General features: G+C 44.1%; 1 protein-coding gene across 2 annotated transcripts; it reads left to right on the top strand.

The window, feature by feature from the left end:
* The first annotated feature begins 979 nt into the window (after window positions 1–979).
* Window positions 980–26,628, top strand: LOC115166758 (very long-chain acyl-CoA synthetase). Of its 2 annotated transcripts, XM_029720534.1 has the most exons (10): window positions 987–1,658; window positions 1,964–2,173; window positions 3,482–3,640; window positions 8,616–8,740; window positions 22,070–22,264; window positions 22,759–22,849; window positions 23,097–23,292; window positions 23,493–23,590; window positions 25,493–25,623; window positions 26,371–26,628. In XM_029720534.1, exons 1-10 carry the CDS (start codon window positions 1,184–1,186, stop codon window positions 26,545–26,547), a joined length of 1,857 nt encoding a protein of 618 aa, XP_029576394.1. In that variant the 5' UTR covers window positions 987–1,183; the 3' UTR covers window positions 26,548–26,628. The 2 variants fall into 2 exon arrangements, with proteins under 2 accessions (XP_029576395.1, XP_029576394.1); XM_029720535.1 differs by lacking the exons at window positions 25,493–25,623; window positions 26,371–26,628 and adding an exon at window positions 23,653–23,671 and having other exon boundaries at window positions 980–1,658; window positions 23,493–23,618.
* Window positions 26,629–27,568: the final 940 nt, after the last annotated feature.

Genomic DNA, 27,568 nt, shown 5'->3' on the forward strand with positions numbered 1-27,568 from the left:
GTCAGTCAGCGTCTCAACTTACTGTTGAGAGATAGCATAGTAGAATACACAATGTGCAATTTTTAAACGTGGTTGTGCATCAGCAGTTTTCCTCTTGTTATGTCAGTTACTGACAGTCAATCAGTTAGCCATGTCAGCTAACATTTTACAGATTGCCAGTTATCTAAACCTTGTAGAAACATGGGCCGAATTATTGACCGGGCACACAAGGCACGTGCCCAGGGGCCCTGACCTCCATTGGGCCAGCATTTATTTTGTTAGTCACTCTCACTAAGATATCATATGATCATGACATACAGTACCAGTCAAAAATTTGGACACACCTACTCATTCAAGTGTTTTTCTTTATTTTTACTATTTTCTACATTGTAGAATAATAGTGAAGACATCAAAACTATGAAATAACACATATGGAATCATGTATCTTATTATTGCTTGTTATAGCCTAATGTTAGCTAGCTAACATTGAACCTGGTTGGTAAGCTACCTGCACTTTGCAAGCATCCATTTTAATACTGCGACAACTGTTAGCCAGTTAGCTTGTGTGCTTGACTGCTGTTGTTAGGACAGAACGCTCGGATCAACCCTTAAAGAGATGGGTGGAGCTAAAGCTTAAGAGGGTGTGAACGATGCTGAATGGGTGTAGACAAAGAAGAGCTCTCCAGTAGGTACCAAAACATTCAAAGGCCATTTTCTCAAAAGTGAGGTTACAGTTTTATCAACGTTCAAAGCAGAATTACTTTGCCATTGTTCACCGAATGCAGTGTATGATATACAATTTTGTAGCTCTGTGTCTCTGCTTTTATCCAATGTAAAATGTTGCTACATAAGACCGATTCAAGGCGGTCGTGCCTGCGACGTTGGGGGTCAACCAAATCTCGTGGAGGGCCCCCAAAACGCTAGAGGCGGCTCTGTGTGTGCAGCTCTGTGTGTGCGGCTCTGTGTGTGTATTGTGAGCTGTAAGAGGGTGTTTAATATGGGATTTCAGAAGAAATAATGAAAAACGTGGGCCTGCTGCACTATTAAATACTCAATGCCACGCCCTCACTTGAAAAAAAAACATGTTTGGTCGAGTTGAGCCATTCCACATTTGGAAGAAAAAAAGTCGCCCGCAAAGGCAGTACTGTACGCTGTGAATCTACAATTCACCCAGAAGCATAGGAGCTCGACGTTGTGCTCAACAATGTACTTGGTTTCTATCCTTTTTGCCAGTTTGGCCATTACACCGCTAGTTCTTAAAATGTTCTTCCCTTACATCTGGAAAGATGCATTCTACCTCGCGAACTTGGTTCGTACTTTGCTGAAGTTTGTTTTACGGAGGAGAAGAAAACCGTTATTTTTGGTTTTGGACCGATTTTTGGAGCAGTCGGTCGCGCATGCCGACAGACCGTTCATCGTGTTTGAAAATAAAACCTATTCGTATCTGGACACGGACAGAAGAAGCAACAAAATAGCCAATGCTTTACAGAGGCACTCGAAGCTGCGACCGGGGGATACCGTGGCTCTTTTTATGGGAAACGAACCTGCCTTCATCTTCACCTGGCTGGCCCTGGCCAAACTGGGATGTCCCGTAGCGCTTCTCAACTATAACATCAGATCGAGATCTCTGCTGCACTGCTTCAACTGTTGCAGCGCCAAGCTGCTCATCGCAGCAGAAGGTAAGTGATCAGTACCACTGGTTCAGTAGGCAGAGAAACTCATCCCGAGGCTAATTCCTCATAGGCAGACGTGTCTGGTTGAGATTACTACATTATGACAATAGGTGTTGTTATTAGTTTATCAGAGACATGCACATCCACACTGATGGAATGAAAAAGACAAACGTTTGTCATAGCCTATTGGAACACAAATGATAATGATAATCACATGATCGATCATTCAATCACATGGGGGCAAAAGCTTTTTTTTTTATTCTCTGCAGTCCAGTTTTGATGAAATATTGAATGTTGAGTTGTTTTCTCAGAGCTGCAGGAAGCGGTGGAGGAAGTGCTTCCATCCCTGAGGGAGCAGGGTGTGTGTGTCTACCTGATGACTAAACAGTGTGACACACTTGGCGTGGAGGGGTTCTCTGACCAGGTGGAGGAAGCATCGGACACACCTCTCCCTCAGGCCCTCCGCTCAGACATCACCTTCAAAAGCCCCGCTCTCTACATCTACACCTCTGGGACCACAGGTGAGGGAGGACAGAGGGGAAGGGAGAGGGAGGGGTACAGGTGAGGGAGGACGGAGGGGAAGGGAGAGGGAGGGGTACAGGTGAGGGGGAGGACAGAGGGGAAGGGAGAGGGAGGGGTACAGGTGAGGGAGGACGGAGGGGAAGGGAGAGGGAGGACGGAGGGGAAGGGAGAGGGAGGGGTAAAGGTGAAGGGGAGGACGGAGGGGAAGGGAGAGGGAGGGGTACAGGTGAGGGGGAGGACGGAGGGGAAGGGAGAGGGAGGGGTACAGGTGAGGGGGAGGACGGAGGGGAAGGGAGAGGGAGGGGTACAGGTGAGGGGGAGGACGGAGGGGAAGGGAGAGGGAGGGGTACAGGTGAGGGGGAGGACGGAGGGGAAGGGAGAGGGAGGGGAAGGGAGAGGGAGGGGTACAGGTGAGGGGGAGGACGGAGGGGAAGGGAGAGGGAGGGGAAGGGAGAGGGAGGGGTAAAGGTGAGGGGGAGGAGGGAGGGAAAGGGAGAGGGAGGGGTACAGGTGAGGGGGAGGACGGAGGGGAAGGGAGAGGGAGGGAGAGGTACAGAAGCAGTATAGAACCCCCCCTGTCTTCTGCCTGAAGCAGCCACTGTATATGATCCCCCCTGTCTTCTGCCTGAAGCAGCCACTGCATATGACCCCCCCTGTCTTCTGCCTGAAGCAGCCACTGTATATGACCCCCCTGTCTTCTGCCTGAAGCAGCCACTGCATATGACCCCCCCCCTGTCTTCTGCCTGAAGCAGCCACTGCATATGATCCCCCCTGTCTTCTGCCTGAAGCAGCCACTGCATATGATACCCCCCTGTCTTCTGCCTGAAGCAGCCACTGTATATGACCCCCCTGTCTTCTGCCTGAAGCAGCCAGTGCATATGATCCCCCCCTGTCTTCTGCCTGAAGCAGCCAGTGCATATGATCCCCCCTGTCTTCTGCCTGAAGCAGCCACTGCATATGATCCCCCCCTGTCTTCTGTCTGAAGCAGCCACTGTATATGACCCCCCGTCTTCTGCCTGAAGCAGCCACTGTATATGATCCCCCCCTGTCTTCTGCCTGAAGCAGCCACTGTATATGACCCCCCCTGTCTTCTGCCTGAAGCAGCCAGTGCATATGATCCCCCCTGTCTTCTGCCTGAAGCAGCCAGTGCATATGATCCCCCCTGTCTTCTGCCTGAAGCAGCCAGTGCATATGATCCCCCCTGTCTTCTGCCTGAAGCAGCCACTGTATATGACCCCCCCTGTCTTCTGCCAGGGCCCATTCTACTTCTGTAACTCATCTCTCTCCTCTGTCTGTTACTCCTGTAGGTCTGCCTAAAGCAGCAGTGCTGAATCAGAACCGGCTGCTGGCAGCCCTGGCCGTGCTGGACTCCACCGGTGTCATACCAGGTGATGTCATCTACCTCAACCTGCCCCTCTACCACACCGCCGGCTTCCTCATCGGCTTCATAGGATCCATCGAGACAGGTGAGTTTATATAGGATCCATAGAGACAGGGAGTTTATATAGGATCCATAGAGACAGGTGAGTTTTAATAGGATCCATAGAGACAGGTGAGTTTATATAGGATCCATAGAGACAGGTGAGTTTATATAGGATCCATAGAGACAGGTGAGTTTATAAGGATCCATAGAGACAGGTGAGTTTATATAGGATCCATAGAGACAGGTGAGTTTTAATAGGATCCATAGAGACAGATGAGTTTATATAGGATCCATAGAGACAGGTGAGTTTTAATAGGATCCATAGAGACAGATAAGTTTATATAGGATCCATAGAGACAGGTGAGTTTATATAGGATCCATTGAGACAGGTGAGTTTATATAGGATCCATTGAGACAGGTGAGTTTATATAGGATCCATTGAGACAGGTGAGTTTATATAGGATCCATAGAGACAGGTGAGTTTATATAGGATCCATAGAGACAGGTGAGTTTATATAGGATCCATAGAGACAGGTGAGTTTATATAGGATCCATAGAGACAGGTGAGTTTATAAGGATCCATCATAACAGGTGAGTTTATAAGGATCCATCATAACAGGTGAGTTTACACTGAGTGTACAAAACATTAAGAACACCTTCCTAATATTGAGTTGCACCCCCCCACCCCCCTTTTGCCCTAAGAACAGCCTCAATTCGTTGGGGCATGGACTCTACAAGGTGTTGAAAGCATGTTGACTCCAATGCTTCCCATAGTTGTGTCAAGTTGGCTGGGTGGTGGGCCATCCTTGATACACATGTGATATTGTATTGTATGAGGTAGTAGGTGGGTATGGGGTTAATATTGAGGTAGTAGATGGTTATGGGGTTAATATTGAAGTAGTTGGTGGGTTAGGGGTAATATTGAGGTAGTAGGTGGGTAGGGGTTAATATTGAGGTAGTAGGTGGGTATGGGGTAATATTGAGGTGGTATGGGGTAATATTGAGGTAGTAGGTGGGTAGGGGTTAGTATTGAGGTAGTAGGTGGGTAGGGGTTAATATTGAGGTAGTAGGTGGGTATGGGGTTAGTATTGAGGTAGTAGGTGGGTTGGGGTTAGTTTTGAGGTAGTAGGTGGGTAGGGTTAATATTGAGGTAGTAGGTGGGTAGGGTTTAATATTGAGGTAGTAGGTGGGTAGGGGATAATATTGAGGTAGTAGGTGGGTTGGGGTAATATTGAGGTAGTAGGTGGGTAGGGAGTAATATTGAGGTAGTAGGTGGGTATGGGGTTAATATTGAGGTAGTAGGTGGGTAGGGGTTAATATTGAGGTAGTAGGTGGGTAGGGGTTAATATTGAGGTAGTAGGTGGGTAGGGTTAATATTGAGGTAGTAGGTGGGTAGGGGTTAATATTGAGGTAGTAGGTGGGTATGGGGTTAATATTGAGGTAGTAGGTGGGTATGGGGTTAATATTGAGGTAGTAGGTGGGTAGGGTTAATATTGAGGTAGTAGGTGGGTAGGGGTTAATATTGAGGTAGTAGGTGGGTATGGGGTTAATATTGAGGTAGTAAGTGGGTAGGGGGTAATATTGAGGTAGTAGGTGGGTTGGGGTAAAATTGAGGTAGTAGGTGGGTAGGGAGTAATATTGAGGTAGTAGGTGGGTATGGGGTTAATATTGAGGTAGTAGGTGGGTAGAGGTTAATATTGAGGTTGTAGGTGGGTAGGGGATTAATATTGAGGTTGTAGGTGGGTAGGGGATTAATATTGAGATAGTAGGTGGGTAGGGGATTAATATTGAGGTAGTAGGTGGGTAGGGTTAATATTGAGGTAGTAGGTGGGTAGGGTTTAATATTGAGGTAGTAGGTGGGTAGGGTTTAATATTGAGGTAGTAGGTGGGTAGGGGGTAATATTGAGGTAGTAGGTGGGTTGGGGTAATATTGAGGTAGTAGGTGGGTAGGGGGTAATATTGAGGTAGTAGGTGGGTAGGGGGTAATATTGAGGTAGTAGGTGGGTAGGGGTTAATATTGAGGTAGTAGGTGGGTTGGGGGTTAATATTGAGGTAGTAGGTGGGTTGGGGCTTAATATTGAGGTAGTAGGTGGGTTGGGGGTTAGTTTTGAGGTAGTAGGTGGGTAGGGGGTAATATTGAGGTAGTAGGTGGGTAGGGGTTAATATTGAGGTAGTAGGTGGGTAGGGGTTAACATTGAGGTAGTAGGTGGGTTGGGGTGATATTGAGGTAGTAGTTGGGTAGGGGGTAATATTGAGGTAGTAGGTGGGTAGGGGTTAACATTGAGGTAGTAGGTGGGTTGGGGTGATATTGAGGTAGTAGGTGGGTAGGGGGTAATATTGAGGTAGTAGGTGGGTAGGGGTTAATATTGAGGTAGTAGGTAGGTAGGGGGGAATAATGTGGCTTGGCCTTTCTAGTTGAAGCCTTTACTTAGCCATTTACTCCCCTCCTCCCCCCCAATGGGAAATCAAATGAAAGAGGTCTTTGTGAACGTAAACCCGGTAGTCTGAACACAGCCAAAGCCACTCGGCGGAAAAAACTAAACAGCAAATGGGTTAGTCTGTCCCTTCTTCCTTTTCTCCTCCGTCCCAACTGGCACCCTTTTCCCTTTATAGTGCACTACTTTTGACCAAGACCCATGCACTATGTAGGGAATAGGGTGTCATCTGAGATGCCAACTCTCTTAGTGAGACCGGTTTCCTGAGTTCTCCAAGTGGGCTATAGTTAATTTCACTCCTCTGTTTGACCTCAGAGCAGAGCAGAGGTACTAATTGAAGGGATATTTAATCCTGTAGCGAAAACAAAACAGCCTCTTTTTTACCTTGCCTGAGAGAACTATGGTTCTGGAATGTCAGGGTTGGTTTAAAGCCAGCCCAGGTTTTCCCCCTCACCACTTAACACGACCAGAAAAAGCTCCTGGCTCTAGTTAGAGACTATGTTTAGAGACTATGTTTAGGGCCCAGAGTTTTCCCTCACCACGTAATCTGACCAGGACAGATTCTAAACAAGGCTCTAGTTAGAGACTATGATTAGGGCCCAGAGTTTCCCCTCACCACGTAATCTGACCAGGACAGATTCTAAACAAGGCTCTCGTTAGAGACTATGATTAGGGTCCAGAGTTTCCCCTCACCACGTAATCTGACCAGGACAGATTCTAAACAAGGCTCTAGTTAGAGACTATGATTAGGGCCCAGAGTTTCCCCTCACCACGTAATCTGACCAGGACAGATTCTAAACAAGGCTCTAGTTATGGTCTAATGTATAAATGGGGCCTGGAGGTTGCCCAGGGGTTGATTGTAATTGTTCTGGGAACTAATGTTTGATGCTAAATGACTAAAATGTCAAATGAGACACCAGATAGGATGGCGTATCGCTGCAGAATGCTGTGGTAGCCATGCTGGTTAAGTGTGCCTTGAATTCTAAATAAATCACTGACAGTGTCACCAGCAAAGCACCCCCACGCATCACACCTCCTCCTCCATGCTTCACGGTGGAAACCACACATGCATAGATCATCCGTTCACCTACTCTACGTCTCACAAAGACACAGCGGTTGGAACCAAAAATCTCAAATTTGGACTCATCAGACCAAAGGACAGATTTCTATCTGTCTAATGTCCATTGCTCGTGTTTCTTGGCCCAAGAAAGTCTCTTCTTATTATTGGTGTCCTTTAGTAGTGGTTTCTTTGCAGCAATTTGACAATGATTCACACAGTCTCTTCTGAAAAGTTGATGTTGAGATGTGTCTGTAACTTGAACTCTATGAATCATTTATTTGGGCTGCAATTTCTGAGGCTGGTAACTCCAATGAACTCATCCTCTGCAGCAGAGGTAGCTCTGGGTCTTCCTTTCCTGTGGCGGTCCTCGTGAGTTTGATCATAGCGCTTGATAGTTTTTGCGACTGCACTTGAAGAAACTTTCAAAGTTCTAGAAATGTTCCGCATTGACTGACCTTCATGTCTTAAAGTAATGATGAACTGTCGTTTCTCTTTGCTTATTTGAGCTGTTCTTGCCATAATATGGACTTGGTCTTTTACCAATTAGGGCTATCTTCTGTATACCACCCCCCACAACACAACTGATTGGCTCAAACGCATTAAGAAGGAAAGAAATTCCACAAATGAACTTTTAACAAGGTTCACCTGTTAATTGAAATGCATTCCAGGTGACTACCTCATGAAGTTGGTTGAGAGAATGCCAAGCGTGTGCAAACTGTCATCAAGGCAAAGGGTGGCTATATATTTGTATAACACTTTTTTTGTTTTGTACATGATTAAATATGTGTTATTTCATAGTTTTGATGTCTTCTCTATTATTCTACAATGTAGAAAATTGTAAAAAATAAAGAAAAACCCTTGAATGAGTAGGTGTGTCCAAACTTACTGTATATATATACACTCGGGACTTCGACGTTGCTTGTCCTAATATTGATATATTTCTTAATTCCATTCTTTTACTTTTTAGACTTGTTTGTATTGTTGTGTATTGTTAGATGTTACTGCACTGTTGGAGCTTGGAACACAAGCATTTCACTACACCCGCAATAACATCTGCTGAAGATGTGCATGCGACCAATAACATTTTATTTGAAATGTCCCGGTCAGGTCATGTGGTTAGGAAAAACTCCAAGCTGATTTATGATGCACATGCAGTACCAGCTTAGTACATTATTTTGTCCACAAAAAAAAGGCACTATTTCCTCTGACGGGTGCATATTTAAGGGACATTTAGTACTGAAGTGAATACAACAGGTTCACAGCATATGTGGCAACTTTTCTGCTCTCACGGCCATTACAAGGTCATTTATAAGAGCACTGTCCTGCTCATTCCTGTTCCTGCCTGGGTGTTAGGGTTTTTTATGATGATGATGATGATGATGATGCACACTGCTGACTTACCATAACAGTTTTGTCAGCATTTCAGGTCTGCCATTGGTTGATATGAAGCGATATCACCTGCAGGTTCTTAAAACTGATATTTTCATTGTTCCTCCCTCATCTCTTCTATCTGTCCATCCCAGGCTCCACCATCATTCTGAGGAGGAAGTTCTCGGCCTCTCAGTTCTGGGATGAATGCAGGAAGTACAACGTTACCGTGGTCCAGTACATAGGAGAGGTGTTACGCTACCTCTGTAACACACCCAAGGTAAGCAACCTCAGCTGCAAGCTTTATACAAGGTGACCTTCATTTTGTCATTCATTGTTATTACATAGTAGTTGCTATGGTTTCTAGCATCCTGTCCAGGGGGTTTATGACATCGTAATGACATAGTAGTTGCTATGGTTCGTAGCATCCTGTCCAGGGGGTTTATGACATAGTAATGACATAGTAGTTGCTATGGTTCGTAGCATCCTGTCCAGGGGGTTTATGACATAGTAATGACATAGTAGTTGCTGTGGTCTGTAGCATCCTGTCCAGGGGGTTTATGACATAGTAATGACATAGTAGTTGCTGTGGTCTCTAGCATCCTGTCCAGGGGGTTTATGACATAGTAATGACATAGTAGTTGCTAAGGTTTCTAGCATCCTGTCCATGGGGTTTATGACATAGTAATGACATAGTAGTTGCTGTGGTCTCTAGCATCCTGTCCAGGGGGTTTATGACATAGTATTTGCTATGGTTTGTAGCATCCTGTCCTGGGGGTTTATTTGTACATCAAGCTGCTTCATGCCACATAAGCAGGAGGTATGGACCCTTTCTGGCTCGGAAAAGGCTTACATATTCTCTCTGGGATAGGGTATATGACTGACCAGGCATGTTTTCAGCAATGTTTCAGACAAGGATTTGAAAGTATTTGACATTATATTTTTGACCCAGGGCTGTAGAGTACACACTAATAATAACAACATGATAGTAGGCCACTTGGCAGCATGCAGGGATCATGCGGGGGCCATGAGGAACCCATGCCGGGGCCATGCTGCAATCAATTCCCACATCTCTGGTGTTTTCCATGCAGGGGCCATGCTGGAATCAATTCTCACATCTCTGGTGTTTTCCATGCAGGGGCCATGCTGGAATCAATTCTCACATCTCTGGTGTTTCCGGCATTTTCCATGCTCTAACCCACTGAGCTATGGTGAACCCACATGTTAGACTAGTGTCACAGACTACAGTTGCAGACTAGTGTCACAGACTAGTGTTACAGACTCGTGTTACAGACTCGTGTTACAGACTAGTGTTACAGACTGGCATTACAGACTGGCATTACAGACTGGCATTACAGACTAGTGTCACAGACTAGTGTTACAGACTACAGTTACACACTCGTGTTACAGACTGGCATTACAGACTGGCATTACAGACTAGTGTCACAGACTAGTGTCACAGACTAGTGTCACAGACTAGTGTCACAGACTAGTGTCACAGACTAGTGTCACAGACTAGTGTTACAGACTAGTGTTACAGACTGGCATTACAGACTAGTGTTAGACTAGTGTCACAGACTACAGTTACAGATTAGTGTTACAGACTGGCATTACAGACTAGTGTCACAGACTAGTGTCACAGACTAGTGTCACAGACTCGTGTTACAGACTGGTGTTAGAGACTGGCATTACAGACTGGCATTACAGACTGGCATTACAGACTAGTGTCACAGACTAGTGTCACAGACTAGTGTCACAGACTGGTGTTACAGACTGGCATTACAGACTAGTGTTAGACTAGTGTTAGACTAGTGTCACAGACTACAGTTACAGATTAGTGTTACAGACTAGTGTTACAGACTGGCATTACAGACTAGTGTCACAGACTAGTGTCACAGACTAGTGTCACAGACTAGTGTTACAGACTGGTGTTACAGACTGGCATTACAGACTAGTGTTAGACTAGTGTCACAGACTACAGTTACCGATTAGTGTTACAGACTGGCATTACAGACTAGTGTCACAGACTAGTGTTACAGACTGGCATTACAGACTAGTGTCACAGACTAGTGTCACAGACTAGTGTCACAGACAAGTGTCACAGACTGATGTTACAGACTGGCATTACAGACTAGTGTCACAGACTAGTGTCACAGACTAGTGTCACAAACTAGTGTCACAGACTAGTCACAGACTAGTGTCACAGACTAGTGTCACAGACTAGTGTCACAGACTAGTGTCACAGACTCGTTTTACAGACTCGTTTTACAGACTCGTGTCACAGACTGGCATTACAGACTAGCGTTACAGACTGGCATTACAGACTAGCGTTAACAGAATAGTGGAATCCAGATTGTTCAAGTCAAGTGATCTTCTTCCCAGTATTCAGACAGATGGGTTAGGTTACACCAGAGGCAGGGTGCCACAGAGAGCTTTTTCTGCATGTTCAAATACTATTTGAAATGTTCAAATACTTTGAGTCAGTGTTTTCTGACTGAGCGTTCCTGGACAGGTTGATGGGTGGGGTTTGGACTTTTTGGACTTGGTTCCATTGGTTCCATTGCATCAGGCATGTTCAATCAAGCACATCTAAACTATTCAAAAGATTCCAAATACTACTTGAAGCCAGGTGTGGTTTATGCCCAGGCTTTGTGGCGCGAACTTCTCCCTCTGTGTGTCCAATCAGACCGAGACCCTCTCAGCCACTTCCAAATCTCTCCAGCGAGGTTGTTTTACAACCCGGCCACAGCTGTAGCGTCAGAAATAGAGTCATTAGGATTCTCAGTGTCACCTTACTGTTATCAATGTCACTGACGTGGAAAGTTCTAAAGTGATATTTTCAATTGAGTTGGATTGAATCCAGACAATTGATCGAGTTGAAAATGTCATTGATAGGTTAGGTTTCAATCTGGATATTATGGTAGAAGACGTTTCTCATCTACCTCTTTTTGGAGGTAAAAATATGCAGGCAGTTGGGAGATGCCATTTTATGGAAGATGCTATCACCTTTTATTTTCTGGACTAGGCATGCAGGCAGTTCTGGACTAGGCTACATGCAGGCAGTTCTGGACTAGGCTACATGCAGGCAGTTCTGGACTAGGCTACATGTAGACAGTTCTGGACTAGGCTACATGCAGACAGTTCTGGACTAGGCTACATGCAGGCAGTTCTGGACTAGGCTACATGCAGGCAGTTCTGGACTAGGCTACATGCAGACAGTTCTGGACTAGGCTACATGCAGACAGTTCTGGACTAGGCTACATGCAGACAGTTCTGGACTAGGCTACATGCAGGCAGTTCTGGACTAGGCTACATGTAGACAGTTCTGGACTAGGCTACATGCAGACAGTTCTGGACTAGGCTACATGCAGGCAGTTCTGGACTAGGCTACATGCAGGCAGTTCTGGACTAGGCTACATGCAGACAGTTCTGGACTAGGCTACATGCAGGCAGTTCTGGACTAGGCTACATGCAGGCAGTTCTGGACTAGGCTACATGCAGGCAGTTCTGGACTAGGCTACATGCAGGCAGTTCTGGACTAGGCTACATGTAGACAGTTCTGGACTAGGCTACATGCAGACAGTTCTGGACTAGGCTACATGCAGACAGTTCTGGACTAGGCTACATGCAGACAGTTCTGGACTAGGCTACATGCAGGCAGTTCTGGACTAGGCTACATGCAGGCAGTTCTGGACTAGGCTACATGCAGACAGTTCTGGACTAGGCTACATGCAGGCAGTTCTGGACTAGGCTACATGCAGGCAGTTCTGGACTAGGCTACATGCAGGCAGTTCTGGACTAGGCTACATGCAGGCAGTTCTGGACTAGGCTACATGCAGACAGTTCTGTCTTCTTCTCAACACCAAATCTCCCGAAAGGAGCTTTTCCCCAGAATTCATGTGGAGAGACTTTTATAAGACTTTTCTGACTAGCATCCCGTTGACCCCCCAACGAGCCCAACCCCTAACCTTAACCCTAAACTAATTGTAACCAATTCAGAAATTAAATATTGGTTTGCACGTCATCCATGTCCCCTTACTTTTTATGGCCGTCATATTTCAGGGCCCTCAAAGGCGTGGCCTGGATAGCAATGTAAACATTCTGTGTTCCCACCATTGTAAGTGAACCCCTCTCCACGTACAGACACACCATGTGACCCTCCCACAGCCTAATGGTCTACAGCTACATATCAAATGGCAACCTATTCCCTCTATAGTGTCACCAGAGCAACAGTAGTGGACTAGAGTATAAAGGGAATAGGTTGCCATTTAGGACGCACCCTCGTGGTTCTGATCTGGTGGTCCTCTCAGAATAGCTAGTGGCCTTTACTTAGGAACTCAACCATGTGTAATGACAGTCAGTGGTAGGCTGGGGGCTGGGGCTGAGGCTGGGGCTGGGGGCTGAGGCTTAGGCTGGGAAACCATATCTCTGGGTCAGGGAAGGGGAACTTAATCACGTATGGCGGGTCATATTTTCAAACCTTTTATTGGGATAGTTCAAAATAATGTTAGGTTAGAATGTTATAGAATGTTAGGTCAGAATGTTATAGAATGTTAGGTCAGAATGTTATAGAATGTTAGGTTAGAATGTTATAGAATGTTAGGTTAGAATGTTATAAAATGTTAGGTTAGAATGTTATAGAATGTTAGGTTAGAATGTTATAGAATGTTAGGTTAGAATGTTATAGAATGTTAGGTTAGAATGTTATAGAACGTTAGGTTAGAATGTTATAGAACGTTAGGCTAGAATGTTACAGAACGTTAGGTTAGAATGTTAGGTTAGAATGTTATAGAACGTTAGGTTAGAATGTTATAGAACGTTGGGTTAGAATGTTATAGAACGTTAGGTTAGAATGTTAGGTTAGAATGTAATAGAATGTTAGGTTAGAATGTTATAGAATGTTAGGTTAGAATGTCATAGAACGTTAGGTTAGAATGTCATAGAACATTAGGTTAGAATGTTATAGAACGTTAGGTTAGAATGTTATAGAACCTTAGGTTAGAATGTTATAGAACGTTAGGTTAGAATGTTATAGAATGTTAGGTTAGAATGTTATAGAATGTTAGGTCAGAATGTTGTAGAATGTTAGGTCAGAATGTTGTAGAATGTTAGGTTAAAATGTTATAGAACGTTAGGTTAAAATGTTATAGAACGTTAGGTTAAAATGTTATAGAACGTTAGGTTAAAATGTAATAGAACGTTAGGTTAAAATGTAATAGAATGTTAGGTTAGAATGTTATAGAATGTTAGGTTAGAATGTTATAGAACGTTAGGTTAGAATGTTATAGAACGTTAGGTTAGAATGTTATAGAACATTAGGTTAGAATGTTATAGAACCTAATATAATGTTAGCTTACAATGTTAGTTTTCTTTTCAGTTTTTTCCAAATGGCTTTTGGAACTGAATGTACTGTACCTAGATATTGTTACACGGAGTGGAATAGGGGAACCCAAGAGCAGACTCAGACAAGGAGACTGGGATGAAGTAACCAAAGTATTTATAGAAACACGGGGAAGATGGAGTGCAGGTCAGGGGAAGCTCGGGCGGGTTGCAGGAAACCAGGTGAGGAGGCTGAGACTGGAGCGAGAGGGGTTGGGACAGGGTAAGCAAGTCTGGAGGGGAATCCAGGGGAGTAGTAGAGTGGGGAATCCAGGACAGAGTAGCAGGATGACGAGACGTGGGACTGGAGACAGGGACCAGAGTCAGAGCGGGCAGAACTGTAGTGGAGAGGAAAACAGCATCAGGCAAGGAAAACAGACACAGAAAACAGGCACGCGCCAATCCCTTTAGCGGGATCGATTTGACAACATCCAGTGAAATGGCAGCGCGCCAAATTCAAACTACTGGAATATCAATATTCAAACACATTAAAATAATTTTTCAACCAGGCTGGTGTGACACAAAACTCAGAAATAGCCATATAATAAATGCCTTACCTTTGAAGATCTCCTTCTTTTTGCAATCCCAAATGTCTCATTGACACAACGAATGGTCGTTTTGTTCGATAAATTCCTTCTTTATATCCCCAAAATGTCCATTTATTTGGCGCGTTTGATTCAGAAATACACCGGTTTCAACTCGCCCAACATGACTACAAAGTATCTAATAAGTTACCTGTAAACTTGGTCCAAACATTTCAAACAACGTTCCTAATCCAACCTCAGGTATCCTAAAATGTAAATAATCGATAAAATTGAAGACGGAATAAACTGTTTCCAATACCGGATAAAAACAACGTGAAGCGCGTTCTAGTTCACGCGCACCGAAACAGTAGAGTCCACCTGGAGTGACACTTACAAAGAACAGCCATACTTCCTAATTTCTCAAAAGAAAAACATCGAACAATTTCTAAAGACTGTTGACATCTATAGGAACTACAACCAGGTTCTTCATAAATAGGGCTTCCCATAGAAAATAATTGGAAAACACAATGACCTCGAATTGTGCTCGGGCTTCGCCTGCCAAATCAGTTCTGTTATACTCACAGACATTATTCTAACAGTTTTAGAAACTTCAGAGTGTTTTCTATGCAAATCTACAAATTATATGCATATCCTAGCTTCTGGGCCTGAGTAGCAGGCAGTTTACATTGGGTTCGCTTTTCATCCAGCCGTCAAAATACTGCCCCCTAGCCCAAAGAAGTTAACCACTTGTGTTCTGGCTCTGGCCCAACCCATTGTTTTCTGGGACCAATCAGAAAGTTTAGAATGTGTTTGTGTTCTAGAAATTGACAGGGAGGAACTCAGATCCAGACTCATTGCAGAGAAGAAACTAACGTCCGTCGGCGTGGCATAGCGTTTGGCCAATGCAAGGCGTTTGGGAAGCCAGGCAAAGATATTGGTACTTTAAGGTTTTGATTTTCATTCTGAAAACAATTTGTGATGGCAAGGTCATACTGAGGTTACATGATATCCACTTGAGTTGTTTTTAAAATGTCTGTTTTACTGCCTGGAACTCAAACCAACAGGATCTTTTTGAGGTCTGTACAGACTCCTGTCTCTAATGTTAATACACTATATGACTGTAGAGACTCCTGTCTCTAATGGTAATACACTATATGACTGTACAGACTCCTGTCTCTAATGTTAATACACTATATGACTGTAGAGACTCCTGTCTCTATTGGTAATATACTATATGACTGTAGAGACTCCTGTCTCTATTGGTAATACACTATATGACTGTAGAGACTCCTGTCTCTAATGTTAATACACTATATGACTGTACATACTCCTGTCTCTAATGGTAATACACTATATCACTGTTCAAATAAATAAAACAATTAGAAAATCATTATTGTTCACCCAATGTATACATTTGTCTTTTTATTTTATTTGATTTATTTCACCTTTATTTAAGGCAAGTTGAGAACAAGTTCTCATTTACAATTGCGACCTGGCCAAGATAAAGCAAAGCAGTTAGACAACATACAACAACACAGAGTAAAACAAACATACAGTCAATGATACAGTGGAAAATTAAGTCTATATACAATGTGAGCAAATGAGGTGAGATAAGGGAGGTAAAGGCAAAAAAGGCCATGGTGGCAAAGTACAGTGGGGGGGAAAGTATTTGATCCCCTGCTGATTTTGTACGTTTGCCCACTGATAAAGAAAGGATCAGTCTGTAATTTTAATGGTATGTTTATTTGAACAGTGAGAGACAGAATAACAACAAAAATATCCAGAAAATCGCATGTCAAAAATGTTATAAATTGATTTGCATTTTAATGAGGGAAATAAGTTTTGGACCCCCTCTCAATCAGAAAGATTTTTGGCTCCCAGGTGTCTTTTATACAGGTAACGAGCTGAGATTAGGAGCACACTCTTAAAGGGAGTGCTCCTAACCGCAGCTTGTTACCTGTAAAAAAGACACCTGTCCACAGAAGCAATCAATCAATCAGATTCCAAACTCTCTACCATGGCCAAGACCAAAGAGCTCTCCAAGGATATCAGGGACTAGATTGTAGACCTACACAAGGCTGGAATGGGCTACAAGACCATCGCCAAGCAGCTTGGTGAGAAGGTGACAACATTTGGTGCGATTATTCGCAAATGGAAAAAACACAAAAGAACTGTCAATATCCCTTTGCCTGGGGCTCCATGCAAGATCTCACCTCGGGGAGTTGCAATGATCATGAGAACGGTGAGGAATCAGCCCAGAAAGGACACGGGAGGATCTTGTCAATGATCTCAAGGCAGCTGGGACCATAGTCACCAAGAAAACAATTGGTAACACATTACACCGTGAAGGACTTAAATCCTGCAGCGCCCGCAAGGTCCCCCTGCTCAAGAATACATATACATGCCCGTCTGAAGTTTGCCAATGAACATCTGAATGATTCAGAGGACAACTGGGTGAAAGTGTTGTGGTCAGATGAGACCAAAATGGAGCTCTTTGGCATCAACTCAACTCGCCGTGTTTGGAGGAGGAGGAATGCTGCCTATGACCCCAAGACCACCATCTCCACCTTCAAACATGGAGGTGGAAACATTATGCTTTGGGGGTGTTTTTCTGCTAAGGGGACAGGACAACTTCACCGCATCATTTGACGGGGCCATGTACCCTCAAATCTTGGGTGAGAACCTCCTTCCCTCAGCCAGGGTATTGAAAATGGGTCGTGGATGGGCATTCCAGCATGACAATGACCCAAACACACGGCCAAGGCAACAAAGGAGTGGCTCAAGAAGAAGCACATTAAGGTCCTGGAGTGGCCTAGCCAGTCTCCAGACCTTAATCCCATAGAAAATCTGTGGAGGGAGCTGAAGGTTCGAGTTGCCAAACGTCAGCCTCGAAACCTTAATGACTTGGAGAAGATCTGCAAAGAGGAGTGGGACAAAATCCCTCCTAAGATGTGTGCAAACCTGGTGGCCAACTACAAGAAACGTCTGACCTCTGTGATTGCCAACAAGGGTTTTGCCACCAAGTACTAAGTCATGTTTTGCAGAGGGATCAAATACTTGTTTCCCTCATTAAAATGCAAATCCTTTTAACATTTTTGACATGCATTTTTCTGAATTTTTTTGTTGTTATTCTGTCTCTCACTGTTCAAATAAACCTACCATTAAAATTATAGACTGATAATTTCTTTTTAAGTGGACAAACATACAAAAATCAGCAGGGGATCAAATACTTTTTTCCCCCACTGTACATACAATATAGCAAGTAAAACACTGGAATGGTAGATTTGTAGTAGCAGATAGTGCAAAATAGAAATAATGGGGTGCAAAGGAGCAAAATAAATAAATACAGTAGGGGAAGAGGTAGTTGTTTGGGCTAAATTATAGATGGGCTATGTACAGGTAGAGTGACCTGTGAGCTGCTCTGACAGCTGGTGCTTAAAGCTAGTGAGGGAGATAAGTGTTTCCAGTTTCAGAGATTTTTGTAGTTCGTTCCAATCATTGGCAGCAGAGAACTGGAAGGAGAGGCGGCCAAAGGAGGAATTGGCTTTGGGGGTGACCAGAGAGATATACCTGCTGGAGCGCGTGCTACAGGTAGGTGCTGCTATGGTGACCAGTGAGCGGAGAAAAGGGGGGACTTTACCTAGCAGGGTCTTGTAGATGACCTGGAGCCAGTGGGTTTGGCGACGATTATGAAGCGAAGGCCAGCCAACGAGAGCGTACAGGTCGCAGTGGTGGGTAGTATATGGGGCTTTGTTGACAAAACGGATGGCACTGTGATAGGCTGCATCCAGTTTGTTGAGTAGGGTATTGGAGGACATTTTGAAAATGACATCCCCGAAGTCGAGGATCGGTAGGATGGTAAGTTTTACGAGGGTATGTTTGGCAGCATGAGTGAAGGATGCTTTGTTGCGAAATAGGAAGCCAATTCTAGATTTAACTTTGGATTGGAGATGTTTGATGTGAGTCTGGAAGGAGAGTTTACAGTCTAACCAGACACCCAGGTATTTGTAGTTGTCCATGTATTCTAAGTCAGAACCGTACAGAGTAGTGATGCTGGACAGGCGGGCAGGTGCAGGCAGTGATCGGTTGAAGAGTATGCATTTAGTTTTACTTGTATTTAGGAGCAGTTGGAGGCCACGGAAGGAGAGTTGTATGGCATTGAAGCTCGTCTGGAGGGTTGTTAACACAGTGTCCAAAGAAGGGCCAGAAGTATACAGAATGGTGTCGTCTGCGTAGAGGTGGATCAGAGACTCACCAGCAGCAAGAGCGACATCATTGATGTATACAGAGAAGAGAGTTCGCTCAAGAATTGAACCCTGTGGTACCCCCATAGAGACTGCCAGAGGTCCGGACAACAGGCCCTCCGATTTGACACACTGAACTCTCAGAGAAGTAGTTGGTGACCCAGGCGATGCAATCATTTGAGAAACCAAGTCTATTGAGTCTGCCGATGAGGATGTGGTGATTGACAGAGTCGAATGCTTTGGCCAGGTCAATGAATACGGCAGCACAGTATTGTTTCTTATCGATGGCGGTTACGATATCGTTTAGGACCTTGAGCGTGGCTGAGGTGCACCAATGACCAGCTCTGAAACCAGATTGCATAGCGGAGAAGGTGCGGTGGGATTCGAAATGGTCGGTAATCTGTTTGTTGACTTGGCTTTCGAAGACCTTAGAAAGGCAGGGTAGGATGGATATAGGTCTGTAGCAATTTGGGTCAAGAGTGTCCCCTCCTTTGAAGAGGGGGATGACCGCAGCTGCTTTCCAATCTATGGGAATCTCAGACGACACGAAAGAGAGGTTGAACAGGCTAGTAATAGGGGTTGCAATAATTTCGGCAGATAATTTTAGAAAGAAAGGGTCCAGATTGTCTAGCCCGGCTGATTTGTAGGGGTCCAGATTTTGCAGCTCTTTCAGAACATCAGTTGAATGAATTTGGGAGAAGGAGAAATGGGGAAGGCTTGGGCGAGTAGCTGTGAGGGGTGCAGTGCTGTTGACTGCAGTAGGGGTAGCCAGGTGGAAAGCATGGCCAGCCGTAGAAAAATGCTTATTGAAATTCTCAATTATAGTGGGTTTATCGGTGGTGACAGAGTTTCCTTTCCTCAGTGCAGTGAGCAGTTGGGAGGAGGTGTTTTTATTCTCCATGGACTTTACAATGTCCCAGAACTTTTTGAGTTTGAGTTGCAGGAAGCAAATTTCTGCTTGAAAAAGCTAGCCTTGGCTTTTCTAACTGCCTGTGTATATTGGTTTCTAACTTTCCTGAAAAGTTGCATATCAAGGGGGCTGTTCGATGCTAATGCAGAACGCCACAGGATGTTTTTGTGTTGGTTAAGGGCAGTCAGGTCTGGGGAGAACCAAGGGCTATATCTGTTTCTGGTTCTAAATTTCTTGAATGGGGCATGCTTATTTAAGATGGTGAGGAAGGCATTTAAAAAAAATAACCAGGCATCCTCTACTGACGGGATGAGGTCAATATCCTTCCAGGATACCAGGGCCAGGTCGATTAGAAAGGCTTGCTTGCTGAAATGTTTCAGGGAGCGTTTGACAGTGATGAGTGGAGGTCGTTTGACCGCTGACCCATTACGGATGCAGGCAATGAGGCAGTGATCGCTGAGATCTTGGTTGAAAACAGCAGAGGTGTACTTAGAGGGCAAGTTGGTTAGGATGATATCTATGAGGGTGCCAGTGTTTACGGCTTTGGGGTGGTACCTGGTGGGTTCATTAATAATTTGTGTGAGATTGAGGGCATCAAGCTTGGATTGTAGGATGGCTGGGGTGTTAAGCATGTCCCAGTTTAGGTCACTTAGTAGCACGAGCTCTGAAGATAGATGGGGGGGCAATCAGTTCATATATGGTGTCCAGAGCACAGCTGGGGGCCGAGGGTGGTCTATAGCAGGCGGCAACTGTGAGAGACTTGTTTTTAGAGAGATGGATTTTTAAAAGTAGAAGTTCAAATTGTTTGGGTACAGACCTGGTTAGTAGGACAGAACTCTGCAGGCTATCTCTGCAGTAGATTGCAACACCGCCCTCTTTGGCCGTTCTATCTTGTCTGAAAACATTGTAGTTAGGGATGAAGATTTCAGAGTTTTTGGCGGACTTCCTAAGCCAGGATTCAGACACGGCTAGGACACCCGGGTTGGCAGAGTGTGCTAAAGCAGTGAATAAAACAAACTTAGGGAGGAGGCTTCTAATGTTAACATGCATGAAACCAAGGCTATTACGGTTACAGAAGTCATCAAAAGAGGGCGCCTGGGGAGTAGGAGTGGAGCTAGGCACTGCAGGGCCTGGATTCACCTCTACATCACCAGAGGAAGAGAGAAGGATGAGGATAAGGATACGGCTAAAAGCTATAAGAATTGGTCGTCTGTGACGTCCGGAATAGAGAGAAAAAGGAGCAGGTTTCTGGGGGCGATAAAATAGCTTCAAGGTATAATGTACAGACAAAGGTATGGTAGGATGTGAATACAGTGGAGGTAAACCTAGGCATTTAGTGATGATGAGAGAGATATTGTCTCTAGAAACATCATTGAAACCAGAAGATGTCATAGCATGTGTGGGTGGAGGAACTGAGAGGTTGGATAAGGTATAATGAGCAGGGCTAGAGGCTCTACAGTGAAATAAGCCAATAAACACTAACCAGAACAGCAATGGACAAGGCATATTGACATTAAGGAGAGGCATGCTTAGCCGAGTGATCAAAGGGTCCAGTGAGAATTAGATAACTAGCCGAGCCATAGGTAGCAAGCTGGTAGAAGATGGAGGGAGGTCTGTTTTTAGCCACCTCGTGCGTTTCCGTCTGTAGATTCGTGGGGTTCCGTGTGGTAGGGGCGACCAGTCCAATTGGCAAAATAGTTAGTTATAGTGGCCCAAGAAATTTTTCCGATAGACCTATTCAGATAGCAGCCGATAAGACAGCTAACGATTAGCGGGCTGCAGATGGGCAATCAGGTTACGTCGCGACGGAGGGGCCAGTTGGATAACTCCCTCGGGCAGATAACGTCGGTGGTCCAGTCGAGAAGGCCCGATGGGGCTCCGCATCGGCAGTAAAATGGGTCCGGATAGGTGATTGTAGACCAGGAGAGGCTGATGGAACTCTTCAGCTGGCTAGCTCCAGAATAGCCCAGGAGTGGCTGATGGAACTCTTCAGCTGGCTAGCTCCGGAATAATTTATGTTAACTCCGGGACCGACATTGCCAATAGTCACTCAGGTAGCAGCTAGCTAGCTGCAAGATCCAGGTGTAAATGTCCAGAGCCTGCGGTAGAAAACCGGGGATATGGAGAGAGAATAGGTCCGATATGCTCTGGTCTGAGTCGCGCTGTACAAAAACTGCCGATAGCTTTTCGAGCTAGTGGATAGCTGAGGACCGCTAACTGTGGCTAGCTGAACTCCAACGTTAGCCAGTGAACTGGCTAACCTCTGGCTAGCTTCTGTTGTGGATTTCAGATATGAGGTAAATAATACATTTTTTTTAAATTGGTGAGGTGGGTTGCAGGAGAGTGTTTTGAGGTTGAGTTTTTAGAAAAAAAAATATGTAAAAAGATATGCGAAGAAAACATATATACATACACACGGGACACGATAAGGACGTCTGAACTGCTCCGACTGCTTGGAAAAGGAAGCTTTGGCTTCACAATAACATGATTGACATACAAAAAATAAAAACATGTAAAATATGAATGTTTGTGTTTTTCTCCCAACGTTGCAGAGAGACAACGACAGAGAGCACAACGTCAGGCTGGCCATTGGTAACGGTGTGAGAGCAGAGATATGGAGGGAATTCCTGAACCGGTTTGGGAACATCTACGTGAGGGAGTTTTATGCTTCAACTGAGGGCAATGTGGGATTGATCAACTACACCGGGAAGATAGGAGCTATCGGACGAGTCAACTACCTACACCGGGTAAGGACTGACTCCAGAACAGCCCTGTGTCCTGGGCCCGGATTCATAATGCCTCTCAGAGTGATGATCCCTGTTCACGAAACCTTATTCATTATTATCTAAAAGGCTAAACTGGATCCTAGATCAGTACTCCTACTCTGAGACACTTTATGACTAAGGGGCCTGAAGATCTGACTCCTAAAAGAACCAGGGTTGGGGACAATTCCATTTAATTTCAGTTACAAATTGAAATGGAATTGACTCCAACTCTACTGAGATATCATGCTTCCCTCTACATTTACACGACATTTGAATCATTTAGAAGACGCTCTTATCCAGACTCACAGTTAGTACATTTATCTTAAGATAGCTAGATACTTTTATTTGTATTAATTGGTAAAGGTAGTACTTCTTACATTGGACATTTTATCAGGGTTGGGGTCCGAACATCAACTGAAATTCCATGTCTTTATCACAGTGATGTGATAGAGGTGTCTCTCCTGTCTCTCTTATAGAAGCTGTTTCCTTATGCTCTGATTAAATATGACACAGAGAGAGATGAACCAATCAGAGACTCTACCGGACTGTGTGTAGAAGCTCCTAAAGGTGAGATGCTCTTTCATAGGTGTGTTAGTGTTGGCCTTTATTTAACCAGGGAGGTTATTGTGGACACATTCTGGTGTACAATAATGACCTTAAAATCACACATATCTCAATGTACATTATGCTATTCATGTGTGGGGGTTTGACCCTTTCCCTAAGGAAGAGACAGGAATGTTGGTGTGGGTATACATTGTGTGTGTGTGTGTGTGTGCGTGTGTGCGTGTGTGCGTGCGCGTTTGTCTTCCTGAAGGTGAGACAGGACTGTTGGTGTCCAAGATCACAGACATCGCTCCTTTTGTTGGATACGCTAACAGCCAGCAGACAGAGAAGAAGAGACTGAGAGACGTGTTTCAGAAAGGAGATCTGTACTTTAACAGTGGAGACCTGCTGAAGATAGACCAGGACAACTTTATTTACTTTCAGGATCGAGTCGGAGATACATTCAGGTACATATCCTGACCTACAGTATGGCATTACAAATATATGGAACCATATTATATTATATTTAGTGGAGTTGTATTGACCCCTACAGGTAGAAGGTATAGAAAATATTATATAATAATTAGTTGAGTTGTATTGACCCCTACAGGTAGAAGGTATAGAACATATTATATAATAATTAGTTGAGTTGTATTAACCCCTACAGGTGGAAGGGAGAGAATGTGGCCACAACTGAAGTAGCTGACATCCTCACCCTGATAGACTTTGTCCAAGAGGCAAATGTCTACGGTGTTCAAGTACCAGGTAAATCTAACCTTAATCCAAGTACCAAGTAAATCTAACCATAACCTTAATCCAAGTACCAGGTAAATCTAACCCTAACCTTAATCCAAGTACCAGGTAAATCTAACCCTAACCTTAATCCAAGTACCAGATAAATCTAACCCTAACCTTAATCCAAGTACCAGGTAAATCTAACCCTAACTTTAATCCAAGTACCAACTATATCTAACCCTAACCTTAATCCAAGTACCAGGTAAATCTAACCCTAACCTTAATCCAAGTACCAGGTAAATCTAACCCTAACCTTAATCCAAGTACCAAGTAAATCTAACCCTAACCTTAATCCAAGTACCAGGTAAATCTAACCCTAACTTTAATCCAAGTACCAACTATATCTAACCCTAACCTTAATCCAAGTACCAGGTAAATCTAACCCTAACCTTAATCCAAGTACCAGGTAAATCTAACCCTAACCTTAATCCAAGTACCAGGTAAATCTAACCCTAACCTTAATCCAAGTACCAGGTAAATCTAACCCTAACCTTAATCCAAGTACCAGGTAAATCTAACCCTAACCTTAATCCATGTACCAGGTAAATCTAACCCTAACCTTAATCCAAGTAGCAGGGAACCCTAACCTTAGTACAAAAATCCCCATAATAATCTGTCAGTTTACACTGGAGATATCTTGCATTGGCGTCTCAATCCACCACATCCGCCGATGTCGCACTTCTGCATCTGCAGTGAAAGGTGACTGAGCTAGAGCGATGTTTGTCAGACCAATAGGACAAGCACTTCAGAACAAACTTGTTAATCAATGTGTTTGTATGGGCTAATAGCAGTAAGGACAAATTCACTTTTACATCAAATCAGTTTTTTCTATCTTTTTTTTTGTACTTTAAGGGGTCTTAAAATTCAAAATCAAATATTGAAATTATCCTTGGTATGACCTTCTTAAAACAATTCCATATAGCTTAGTAGAACGCCCCCCATCCCCCCCATCCATTAGACAGGGCTTAGACTGCAGAGGGTTTTACAGGGTAAGCAGTCCATTCACTCTGACATAATAAACCACTAGGTCCCAATCATAAGAATACAAAAACACAACCATCACTATAAGCATTTCCCAATTGAAATGTACAACTATTGCTTCCCATTGCAAACATCTTTTTCACATTCAACACACAAAGTAACCAGCGTCACAAAATACATTTTGAAATCCATGTTATTCAATTATTGCACCCACACTGCTCACGCGTGTCAACGTCTGCGTTGCCAAGGGCTAAAATAGAAGTCAGTTCTATTGGTGACGCAGATCGCGCTGCAAGTCCTGCCTCTCCCATCTCCTCATTGGTTTATAGAAGCAGGTACCCATCTCCTCATTGGTTATACCCACGTGGGTGATTGAAAGACGAACTGTGTTGCCGGTTGTTGTGGTAATACTATGAAAGTGTAGATGCCAATCACCATATAAGTTCAAAGATGAAAAATCCTGGAAGGAGGAGAGATGACTAGAAACGATTCAGTTGACCGTTTTATGTGTGGATTAATTGCCGGAGTAGAGGACCTTGTGCATTTCAGGTGAAATAAGAACTCAATGTTCATATCCCAGGACAAATTCGCTAGCAACAGCAAGCTAGCTAAATAAGACAAATTAGCTAGCAATTGCAGGCAAACTAGCTAAATTGCCATACATGTTTAATGTTTTTTGACCTGTCCCCAAATTAATGTCATTGGTTCAGAGTTTGTTTTGATATTTTAACCTGCGTGTCGTGATCGCGTTTGGTGTAGGGGGACAAAAGGAATTTATGCACGATAGCGCACGATGGCGCATGCGCAGCCGGTTTGGGTTCCATGTCACAGTATGATGCGTTCTGGTTGTTTAGTTGTTGGAATGAGGGATTGTTGTGTTCTGTCTCCAAGGCAACGAGGGGAGGATAGGAATGGCTGCCGTCACGGTGAAGGTGGGAGAACAGTTTGATGGCAACAAAACGTTCAGCCATGTAGCCAGCTACCTACCGGCGTATGCACGGCCCCGCTTCATACGCATCCAGGTAACTATTCAAAAGTCTTCCTTCCTTATATTACATCATTAATTGTAGACAATTCATGTTATTATTTATTTTAAAGTAGAATCAAAAAATGTTTGCTTTTGTTTCAACCTACGGGTTGAAAAACGCTATGTGGGAGCATATCGGAGTGCGTGGACTCTCTTTTTGTGGTTGTGAGATCAGGGGTTATGTGGATCAAAAATGGACTTAAGTGGTGGACGTGGCAGGGAGCGCGATCAGCCTGTTGGTGTGGCTGCATTTTAGAGGCCCCCCATCATGGTGATGTAGAGAAATATTAGCATTTTGAAGCAAATTTCCTACAATTCTACACGTCTCAATGGAGCTGACAGACGTTTTAGCTGTTTTAAAGCTAATTTCCTGCAATTCTAGGCATTTAGCCATGTTCAATGCTGTGTTCTTTTGTTCAACCTAAAAAACAAAATCTATACTACCCAGGCTGTATCACATCCGGCCGTGATTGGGAGTCCCATAGGGCGACGCACAATTGGCCCAGCGTCGGCCGGGGTAGGCCCTCATTGTAAAAAATAATTTGTTCTTAAATGAATCTTAAATGTAAAAATAAAACAAATCTATAATGCTAAATTCATTGTTTTTGTAATGTTCTATTCTCCTTGACTGATCTCTCCCTGGAGATGAATAGTGAATAGTCCACTGAGCTAAAAGCCTGTGTGTGTTTACATGTCTCTCTACACCCCCTCTTTCTTTCTTTCTCTCTCCACCCCCATCCAGAATGTGGTGGAGGTGACGGGGACCTTCAAGCAGATGAAGGTGAGGTTAGTGGAGGAAGGTTTCGACCCGGCCAGCATCACAGACCCTCTGTACATCCTACAGGAGAGAAAGCAGAGTTACACACCAATGACTGGCCAGATCTACAGCTCCATAGTGGCAGGCATCATCAAGCTGTGAACAGATCTGTAGTGATACTACTCCTGGGTCCTATTCATTAGGGCATGCAATGGAAAACGTTTCAAAAATGTTTTGCAACGGAAAAACAAAAATGAGCATTACTTAGTCCCTCCTCGTTTTAATCCACGCCAGCCCTAATTCTTCACCTGCGGGATCGTCTGAGACCAGCCACCCAGACAGCTAATAAAACTTGGGAGTATTTCTGTCTGTAATAAAGCCCTTTTGTGGGGAAAAACTAATTCTGATTGGCTGGGCCTGGCTCCCAAGTGGGTGGGCCTATGCCCTCCTAGGCCCACCCATGGCTGCGCCCCTGCCCAGTCATGTGAAATCCATAGATTAGGGCCTAATGAATTTATTTCAATTTACTGATTTCCTCATAAGAATTGTAACTCAATAAAATCATTGAAATTGTTGCATGTTGTTTCTATTTTTGTGTTTATATTAGTGAACCTTTGTGGAAACAGTGCCACTCTTCGTCCCAGCGACTGTAATAGTTCTTGTTTAAACAGAGGAGAGGAGTATCCGTCAGCGTGGTAAAACATTTTCTATAAAAACTCTTCACCAAAATTAATAATTTCAGAAGCACAGTAACTACTCTCTTTACTGCCAGAACACTGCATTTCCAGTCCAGCCTGTTTTAGTCAGTAATAACTGTTACCTGGTATCCAGTCCAGCCTGTTTTAGTCAGTAATAACTGTTACCAGGTATCCAGTCCAGCCTGTTTTAGTCAGTAATAACTGTTACCTGGTATCCAGTCCAGCCTGTTTTAGTCAGGAATAACTGTTACCAGGTATCCAGTCCAGCCTGTTTTAGTCAGTAATAACTGTTACCTGGTATCCAGTCCAGCCTGTTTTAGTCAGTAATAACTGTTACCAGGTATCCAGTCCAGCCTGTTTTAGTCAGTAATAACTGTTACCAGGTATCCAGTCCAGCCTGTTTTAGTCAGTAATAACTGTTACCTGGTATCCAGTCCAGCCTGTTTTAGTCAGTAATAACTGTTACCTGGTATCCAATCCAGCCT

This window comes from Salmo trutta, chromosome 29 (genome assembly GCF_901001165.1).
Source record: "Salmo trutta chromosome 29, fSalTru1.1, whole genome shotgun sequence".
NCBI classification, from domain to species: Eukaryota; Metazoa; Chordata; class Actinopteri; order Salmoniformes; family Salmonidae; genus Salmo; species Salmo trutta.

Bases quoted from the DNA above. Each gene is read 5' to 3' on its own strand.
- LOC115166758 (XM_029720534.1), top strand. From the start codon at position 1,184: ATGTACTTGGTTTCTATCCTTTTTGCCAGTTTGGCCATTACACCGCTA. The intron at 2,174-3,481 runs GTGAGGGAGGAC...TTACTCCTGTAG, and splicing joins CTACACCTCTGGGACCACAG to GTCTGCCTAAAGCAGCAGTG. The intron at 25,624-26,370 runs GTAACTATTCAA...ACCCCCATCCAG, and splicing joins CCCGCTTCATACGCATCCAG to AATGTGGTGGAGGTGACGGG.